At 54.9% G+C, this 9,188-nt stretch overlaps 1 protein-coding gene across 1 annotated transcript in view; it reads right to left on the reverse strand.

The window, feature by feature from the left end:
- The window catches only part of EXTL1 (exostosin-like glycosyltransferase 1), a 13,097-nt gene that overhangs the window by 1,962 nt on the left and 1,947 nt on the right, over positions 1–9,188 (reverse strand). The window contains exons 2-9 of the mRNA XM_005875262.2: positions 9,114–9,186; positions 4,350–4,440; positions 3,950–4,057; positions 2,953–3,072; positions 2,310–2,442; positions 2,010–2,116; positions 884–973; positions 220–306 (exon numbers count right to left, since the gene is read on the reverse strand). Of these exons, the coding sequence (XP_005875324.1) occupies positions 220–306; positions 884–973; positions 2,010–2,116; positions 2,310–2,442; positions 2,953–3,072; positions 3,950–4,057; positions 4,350–4,440; positions 9,114–9,186 (809 nt within the window). The remainder of the gene's footprint in view (positions 1–219; positions 307–883; positions 974–2,009; positions 2,117–2,309; positions 2,443–2,952; positions 3,073–3,949; positions 4,058–4,349; positions 4,441–9,113; positions 9,187–9,188) is intronic.

Raw genomic sequence — 9,188 nt, forward strand, 5'->3', positions numbered from 1 at the left:
ACTTTTCAGCTGGGAGCTGAAAATAATGTTTTTGAAAGAGTCTGTGGAAAGCTATTCGGTTTCTAAGGTGGAGGCTGAGTGGCTTGCTGGGGTGGTTTCAAAGCAAAAGGCTGGGCCTCTTGACATCTGGCCCTCCCTGCTCAGGGAATCCGAGGAGCCACCAGGGTCCTCTGGCTCAGTCCCCACCCACACTGGGCTCCTCTGGGGCCCAGTCCTCACCTCGCTGGTGGAAAGGCTGCTGTGGGCATCAAGGCTGAGGATGGCATCGGTGCTGATGGCACTGTACGGGAGGAAGCGGTCGCTGACCTGCAGGGGAGGGGCGGGCGGGGTGTGAAGGACGGGCAGTGAAAACAAGCCTGCGCAGCACTCGGACCTGAGCTCCTTCCACCTCTGGAGTTCAGTTTCCTCTTTGGGGACAGTGGTGTCTGGGGGCCCTTTCAGTTTGGACATCTCAGGATTCCTCCCTTGTCTCAGTGGAGGCTGACCTCAACTCCAGCGGGGGTTGTCAAACCTCCTTTGTTTGAAAGAAACAGGTCCAGAGATGAAGGGACTTGCCCAGAACCACACAGCAAGCAGGTGACTCATACCATCCCAGGTTCACCCCCTCTGGCCCATTTGCTGCCATCTGGCTGTTTCCTCAGGACCCCAGGCTTCTCCTCTATCCCTCATCTGAAACATCCAACATACTCCCAACTCATAAAACCCCAGTTCTCTGGAAGCACAATTCACAAGGCCAGGGATGGAAGAGAATCATGCCTGTTAGGTCTGTAGCCAAAACCTCCTGTCTGATTTCTTCAGGCCCAACATGAAGTCCAGCCTCCCCCAGTTCCCAGCCTTCCTGCTGGGTGAGCCCACCTCTTCCGTGCCCCTCCCCATCCTGTACCTTCCTGTGCCCCTCGATGACCAGCAAGGGCACTGCTGTCTCAGGCCAACTGGGTGGGGGTGGCTTGTCATTGCTCCAGAGAACCAAGATCTAGGCGGAAAGGGGGGTGTTACTGAAGTTCGGGGCAGTAAGGTCCCAGGAGCCTCCTTTCTCAGGATGGAAGAAATATGTGAGTTTGGGAAGAGCTTAGTTGCAGCCAAAGTCTTGTCATTACTGCCCTGTTCTTGCCTCTGGGCTTCTGGAGGGCAGGAATTCCAGTGACATGGAGGTAGCTGCCTGTGGCATTAGAACTCAGGCGGTGGTCCTGACCCCATGTCCCACCCCCATCTTCTCGAAGATTTTCATTGTCCTGCTCCATTATCATTCCCAGCCCAGCTCAATGTCCCCTCTTTGTTGCCACTCCATCTGCCCTGGCTGAGCTCACGGCTTCCCTGCTCTGCAAGTACTCTAGGGAGTTTATCTGGCTTCTCTGGAAGTGACATTTGACAGTGTGTGTACTAGGAAATGCTAAGTGAATCCGAACCTCAGGGCAGAACCCTTTCCTGCCTTTTCTCTGTATCCTCAGCATCAAGTCCAGGGCCTGGTGCTCAGAAAGTGACTGCTGGGTGAATAAATGAGTGAACACAGGTGTGTTTATTTCTCCAGCCTCCTCAAGAGGCACCTCTTTTTAGATAAAGTCATCAATTTCCATGGGGAGGTAGAAAAGAGGGTGGGGGGAAAGTGTAAGAGGCCTGGGACTTGCCTGGCGGTGTGGCTCAGTGGTTGAGCATCGACCCATGAACCAAAAGGCCACCAGTTTGAATCCCCATCAGGGTACATGCCCAGGTTGTGAGCTCGATCCCCAGTAGGGGGGGTGCAGGAGGCAGCCCACTGATCGATGATTCTCTCTCATCATTGATGTTCCTGTATCTCCCTTCCTCTCTCTCTAAAAATCAATAAAAACTAAAAAAAGAAAAAGAAAAAGAAACTTGGGAAGTACAGAAAAAGGCAGCAAGGGCACTTGAAAGTCCTCCCCGTGCCTCCTCTCCCCAAAATGGTGGTTATCTTTGGGGTCTAGGTATCCTCAAGGGCCCTGCCCTTTCCCCCCACCCTGGATCCCAGGACCCCAGCTGGCAAGGGGGCAGACCTGGGCACAGTGCTGGGAGCCTGCCACTGCCTGGATGAGCTTCAGGGGGGGCTGGCCTGTGGCCCCCACCCAGATGAGGGCGCTGAACCTGCCTGCAGGGCGAGAGCCTGGGGAAGGACACAGGCTATTAGGGTGGGAGGGGACAGAATGCCCTGGAGAGTGACCTGGGTTGGGGACCCTGGGAGCCAGGAGATGCTGGGGACCTGGGGAGGGCCCTGGTGGGGCTCTGTGGTTGAGACTGGGAGGAACTGGGGGAGAGTTGATGAGGGGACTTCAGGTTGTCCCGCCCCCAGGACCTACCCTGCTGTAGGTGATAGAAGGGGAAGTCCAGGGGACTCGTGGAGAACGCGGGCAGGGCCAGGAGTGCCCCTGGGGGGCTGTTCCACAACAGCGATGGGTGAGCGGATGCTCCGAGGATCCGGTCCTGAATGATCTGCAGAATGAACGCAGGCTCTGCAGAGGGCGTGGCCAGGGCGGCAGGGGCGGGGTCTGAGGAAGTGAGGACCTGGCCTTCCCTCTCCTCCCCCATAAGGCTGAGGGTGGGGGGTGGCAGTTGCATCACCTGATCCCTGGGGACAGGAGGGTTCAGATGCAGAGGTCCAGAGTAGGGGGCACTCGGGGATGGTGTCCACAGTTGGCAGATGTCGGCGAGCTTGCCTCCCTCTCCTTCCTCACCCATGACCGACATCACTAACAGCTCCTGCCATTCTCTCCAGCCCAGAACCCCTCCCAACACAGCACCCGGCAGCCAGGACCTATCAGCGGGAGTTGGTACATGCCACAGCTGTCCCTGTGCAGATGGGGAAACTGAGGCCAACATCAGGGAAGGAACGTATCCGAGAGCTCCAGTCCCAGCTTCATCCCAGGAGCGTCTTTAAGGGGGAAGCCCGGAGGTGTCCGGAGAGGGGTGAGGCAGGAGCCCCCACCAGGGAGTCCCCCTTACCTCGAGAGTGGTACGGATGACCTTCTCCATTGAGGAGAAGTAGGTGTCCCACAGAAACTGGGTCTGCTGGCGCAGGGCGAGGACCCGCGTGGGGGGCATCTCCCGGAGGGCAGCCAGCACCTGGGCCACAGAGGGAGCAAAGGAGCAGGCATGCGGCCGCCTCAGGCCCTGACTGACCCTCGGGTGGGGACAGCCTGGGGTGGAGGTCTGGGAACCAGAGCCCCTCTCCGTGGGTCTCCCGTTAGCCACGGCCACCTGTGGTCAAGTCCCCGGTAACAGCATACGGAGTTCAAGGGTCACAGAGAGCTGAGTGTACATGCCATTTAGTAACTGACGGTGGACACGTTACTTAACCTCTCGGAGCCTATTTCCTCATCTATAAAGTGGGGAGGATAACTGTACCTGCCTCATAGGGTGGTTGTGAGGATTAAATCAGCACAAAGCAGAGGCTCAGTGAAGAGTAGATGTTATTAACTCTACACCATTCTCACTTCTCAGCAGATTCAAGGCTCAGACATGTTTTTCAGAGCTGGGCAAAATTAGCTTCATCCGATGGAAAAGTCACTGTCTTTTCCTTTGCCACCCAAAGCCACATGGAGGCGCTCCGATTCTGATGTGTGTGTGTGTGAGAGAGAGTGTGTGTATGTGTGTGTGTGTGTGTGCATGCATGTGGTCTTCCCTTAAATTGGGTATTTAAATAGTCATGGACCAGTGGGGCTGAGCCCATGGAAATCACCTGGTCTAACTTAACCCATTGTACATATGGGGAAACTGAGGCAGACAGCGGCTCAGGACTTGCTCTCAGAACCCTCAGGAGTCTGCCTCCTTCTGATCCTATGGAATCCCAGAGGCTTGATGGGGTGGGGGGGGGGGGGGGGGAGGGATCGTCAGTATATCACATGAGATGAGGACGGAGGCTAGCCTGGGGGCTGGGATCCTGGGGTCCCTCCCATGTCCGGGGCCCAGTCCCCACCCCATGGGCAGGGCCCTCAGCTACCTGCAGTGGGAGCCTCTCGTCTGCTACAATGGCCGCCTTGGTCCAGTCGATGACCTCCGAGAAGGGCAGCTCCCAGCGAGGGCTGAGAAGCACAGGGACGCAGCCAGCCTGGGGGGCAGGGGTGTCACTGGCGGGCCCAGCCCCACCCTGCACACCCTCACCCACCTCCCAGTTCCAAGTCAGCAGCTGCTGCTATTGGGGGCAAGAAGCAAAGAGGAGAAAAGTGTTTTTTGGGGAGTGTGGGTGCTGTGCAGAGGGTGGATGACTCTGGACACAGGCACACCTGAGCCCCAGCGTAAAGAGCAGCTCACCTCTCCTACCATTGGCCCGGGGCCCAGAGACCCAGGCGGCTCAGGAGTGTGGGGGGAAGAGATGGGGAATGCTCAAGTTGGGGTCGTACCTGCAGGGCTTGGAGGAAGCGCAAGCCATCAGCACGGTGGCCGGGGATGAGGCAGAAGGTGGCATTGGGCAGCGCTGCCCCAGGGTGGGTCCTAAGGAGGCATAGGAGGCCTGAGACGACTGCCCTTCCCCCACCTGGCTCCCTCATGACACCCAGCCCCACACCAACACTCCCAAATTCACCATGAACAAACACATGCTCTCACAGGCTAACAAACACTCAGCTACACACTGACGCACACTCGCCAGGGGCACACTCGCCCCTCGCCCACACCTGAAGCCCAGGGTTCTAGCTCCGCCTCTGCCCTGGCTGGTCTTGGTCACCTCCCTTCTCTTCTCTGGGCCTCAGTTTCCTCATTTGCAAAATGGGAGGCAGTGGTGCCTGACTTTCCAAGGCCCAGTCTGACTTGGACATACACGTGTTAGCCCTCCCACGGCTCTGCCACACGCAGACTCTCAGGCAGCCCTCACCTGAGTGGCTCCCATACTGCACCCCCTTCCTGAGAACCAGCCCCATGAAAGGCTCCTCTGTCCCGAGGTGGGCTGGGCCCCCAGCCTGGAACCACACAGGAAGCTGCTGCCAGAGGCCCCCTCGCCCAGAGGACAGGCCTCCTCTGTTCCTCCCACCTCCTCCCCCAACTCCAGGGCCACACAGGCCTGCTCAGAGTAGGACTGATGGATCGGGCCCAGAGGTCCCAGGATCCTCCTCCTCTCCAGCCTAGCTGGTCCTGAGTCTGAGCCTTCAAGAAGCAGTCCTGGGAGTCTTAGTCTCTGGACCAACTCTCATTGAACAGATGGGGAGACTGAGTCTCAGACTCAGAGGAGCTCGGGGTCTCAGCGAGAGTTGGGCAGAGCTGGGACTAGAATCAAGGTGCTAACTTTGGGCCCTGGTTGTTTGAACTACTCAGAGCTGCTGCTGGGGGTCTCCCAGAGACCCCAGCCCTCTCCCTCCAGTGCTAAGGTGTCCGCCAGGCTTTCCCTGGAAGAAGCCACAAGTTAAAGAACAGAACACCCTCCACCTCATTAAAAGGGGCAGCACCAGACAGCTATAGCCACTCCCCCCCCTCCCACCCGTGAAGCCTTAAGGGATTGAAAATGCCTGAGGTCAAGGCTTCAGAGGACCCAGAAACAAAGAGCCTGCTGAATGAACTACACCCCTCAATCCTCATTAGCCTCAGCAGTTCCCTCTCTGCATGTCCTTCTCCCTCAGCCTGGAGCACCCCTCCACTGCCTGGCAGCCCAAGGAATCCTACTTGATCTTAATATCTAAGCTCAAACATCACCTCTTCTAGGAAGCCTTCCTGATCCCTCTAGAGGTGACTCCCTCCTCTCTGCCTCACAGCCTCCGTGTGCACTGGAGTAGTAATAAGCCAAGCTAACCTTTATTGAGCACATACTTGGTGCTTTACCTTAATTATCTCAGTTCATTCTCACAGCAACCCTATGAGATGGTAGGTATGTGATGTTAGTATCCCATTTTACAGATGAGGAAACTGAGGCCCACAGAGGTCACATAGCTCTGAAGTACAGGAGCCAGGCAGGCAGCTTGCATAGCTTCTCTCTGCATAACAATGTGTTTTAACCAGTGGCTTGTCTATCTCTCCTACAAGACCGAACTACGTGAGGACTGGCCTGTGCCTCCCTCATCTCAGTATCTCCAGGACCTAGCAGAGTGCCTGGCAGAGAGTGGGCACTCAGGAGGTGCTAAATGAATGAGTTCTCAGTGCGCCACAAAGCTAGACCCGGGACCAATGGGTCCAATGTCTGAAAAGTCAGTTTCCACACAAATTCTAGTAACGGAGCTGCTTGTAAGTAGCCAGTAGTGGGTGGCCTTGGGAGGTGGTGAGTTCCTCATCAATAGAGGTAAACAAGCAGAGGCTAGATGAGCGTGTGTGTGTGTGTGTGTGTGTGTGTGTGTGTGTGTGTGTTATGGAAGGGTCATCGTGGTAACTGCCAATTAAGTCTTAGGGTTCTGTGACCATGTAAGTGCTTGTCACGATCTCAGGGCTTTAGTGCCCAAGGCTGGAGTCAGTGTGGCTCTGCCTACTTTCAGATGCCCTCAAGTTCATTTTCTCCTGATTTTGAAAAAAAATTTTTTTTCACAGGCTCCCAAAAGTATCATGGGCCCTGGGCACTGCACCCCCTGTGCCCAGGGGACTTTAAAACCTGCACTGAACTTGTAAATAAATAAAAAAACAGGGAGAGCATGGACACATGTTGCTTGTACCCACACAGAGCACCTCAGAGAAGACACGAGAGGAGCAGCGGTGTTTGGTTCCAGGAAGGAAAGCGGGGTGGCCAGAGACGGGGCGGGAGGGAGTTTTTACTGTATACCCCTTTGTGCCTTTGGAATTTTGTGCCATGTGAATGAATTCCCTATTCATAAAGTAAGTAACAATTTCAGCGGGTGGAGGCTTATTCCCAAGCAACAGGAGCCTGTTGGACAAAGGTGGAAAAACACGGGCTTTGGAGCCAGAGTGCAGGGTTTCATCCCAGTGCCAAGCGCCTGGTCAGAACAGGAGGGAGGCCGTGGTGGATCAAGGAGCGTGTCACCAAGGGCCCTTGGCTGGCTCCCTCCACCTCTCTGAGCCTCAGTTTCCTGTTCCTGGAAATGGGAATACTAATACCTCCCTTGAGGGTGCATCAGAGGGTTGGGCATGACTTACCCACAGCACCAAGCCCAGAGCGAGCTTTCCCCAAATACTCGCTTCTTCCCCTCCTCCTCGCTCCTGCCAGCCGAGCGAGCGAAAGTGGGACAGTGGCAGGGACTGTGAGTCTCCTCTTTCTCTGGCTGGCGGTTGTTTATTCAGGCTGCCTTCCAGGGGCTGACCCATGGCTGTAGGCCTCTCTCTGTGACTCTGTCCCTCTACTGTCCGGCACTTCAGGGAAACTGAGGCTCAAACTACCCCAGAGATTAGAACCCCCGCTGCCTACAGGTGGGCTGAAGCCAAAGACAGAACTTCCTGACATTCAGAGGACAGTATTGGAGCCTGCCAGGCGTCATACCTTGGAAATAAGCTTATCAAAAATGCTATTCAGAGGGTTAGAAAACTGATTAGAAAACGCTGGCCAGTTCTGGCCAATTTTGGATCAATCAGGAAACATTTAGTGAGCACTTACCCACTGTGTGCAGTTCCCTAACTTCCCGTTTCTCAGAGTTGAGGCTGCAATAGCTTTCAGACTCACCAATAACCAAGTGCCTTCAGCAGTGACTGACGTCCGCTAGAACTTTCTGTGAGCAAGAGTAGCTGAGTGCCGAGTCAGAAAAGTGACGCGGGGCATGGTGGCTGGAGAACCTGGTCACCAAAGGTGACGTCTGGCCTGGAGGTACCGGGGGGACCCTGACTTTTCAGGTAACTGCAGGGGTGGCTCCTGGCAGAAAGGCTGTGGGAGCTGAGCCGATGGGGCAAATTCTGTTCTTACCCCTGGCGGCCGGGGTGCTCCCTAGAGGAGGTGGAGGGATTCATTCCCACAGGTGCCCTTTGGCTGAGAGAAGCCCCAAAAGCCCCAAGCGGAGGCAAAAGTGGAGTGTGGCCACGTGAGCAATTCCTGGGAGGGAAGTGGAGCTCAGAATAGCGCATGTTGTTCCAGAAGAGGACAGGGAGGTGCCTGGGAGAGGGAGCAAAGGAGAGGGAATCCTCTGCTTTGGGGGCCCTGGACAACTTCAGGACTGATATGAAAATGAACATATTCCTATTATATCTGAAAATATTCTTGCCTGCCCAGCCAGCCTTTGGATACTGCTGGCTTCCTGGGGGTGCAGAGGGGTTAGGGTGCTTAGGGGCTCATTGCTCTATCACCTAAGGTATGTCACCCCAAATAGCCCAGGTAGATAGAAGTTTCTAAAGAGCCCTCCACGACCCTTAGGCTCTGGTGCTCCTTATATGTATTAGGACTCTCACTAGCAGGAAGTTCTTGTGCAAGTCTAGCCTAGTTCATACTTGTTATAACCAAATGCTGTTTCCTGGAGAGGTTAATCCCCAAAATTAGACATAAGAGTAGCTTCAGCTCTGACCGGTTTGGCTCAGTGGATAGAGCATTGGCCTGTGTATCGAAGGGTCCCAGGTTCGATTCCGGTCGAGGGCATGTACCTTGGTTGCGGGCACATCCCCAGTAGGGGACGTGCAGGAGGCAGCTGATCGATGTTTCCCTCTCATCGATGTTTCTTACTCTCTATCCCTCTCCCTTCCTCTCTGTAAAAAAACCAATAAAATATATTAAAAAAAAAAAAAAAGAGTAGCTTCCATCCGTGACTAATCTCCATGGCTCTGAGGCATTTGACGGGGTTGATCACAAACTCCTCCTTAAAACTCAGAATTCTAATGCTGAAGGCAATTCTGAATGAAAATGCTGGCTGTTCTCTTTCTGGCTGGGTGGCTTCAAACAAACGACTTGACCTCTCTGAGCTTCAGAGACTGGTACACAAACAATGATCGCAATCAGTATTATCTTATTAGAATCACAATTTATGAAAGTGCTTAGCACAGAGCACACACGATAGAAGTGTTATGTCAAATAAAATATTAAATTGGAATAAGATAAAAAGAGTAAGAGCGACTCATGGTTTTTGTTTTTAAAGATCCCCGAGGGAGACTCCAGAACCTGCATGAGACACCTCTTGCAGCAAGTCGCCGTGTGGGTGGTAGTGCTCTCTGCCGTCTAACCTGCCTCCCGCCTGCTGTAGCTGGTTCTCCCATCTCACTCCTGCCCTCTACCTTGGCCTCAGGTCCCTCCCATCAGCCCCCGAAGGGAAAGGTCCACTTACTGCTCCGGTCCATGGTCCTGCTCACAGTGCCCATCCCAGGGGCAGGCCGAGGAGTCGGTGCCTGCCACGCGCCAG

This window comes from Myotis brandtii, unplaced genomic scaffold (assembly GCF_000412655.1).
Source record: "Myotis brandtii unplaced genomic scaffold, ASM41265v1 scaffold456, whole genome shotgun sequence".
Taxonomy (NCBI): domain Eukaryota; kingdom Metazoa; phylum Chordata; class Mammalia; order Chiroptera; family Vespertilionidae; genus Myotis; species Myotis brandtii.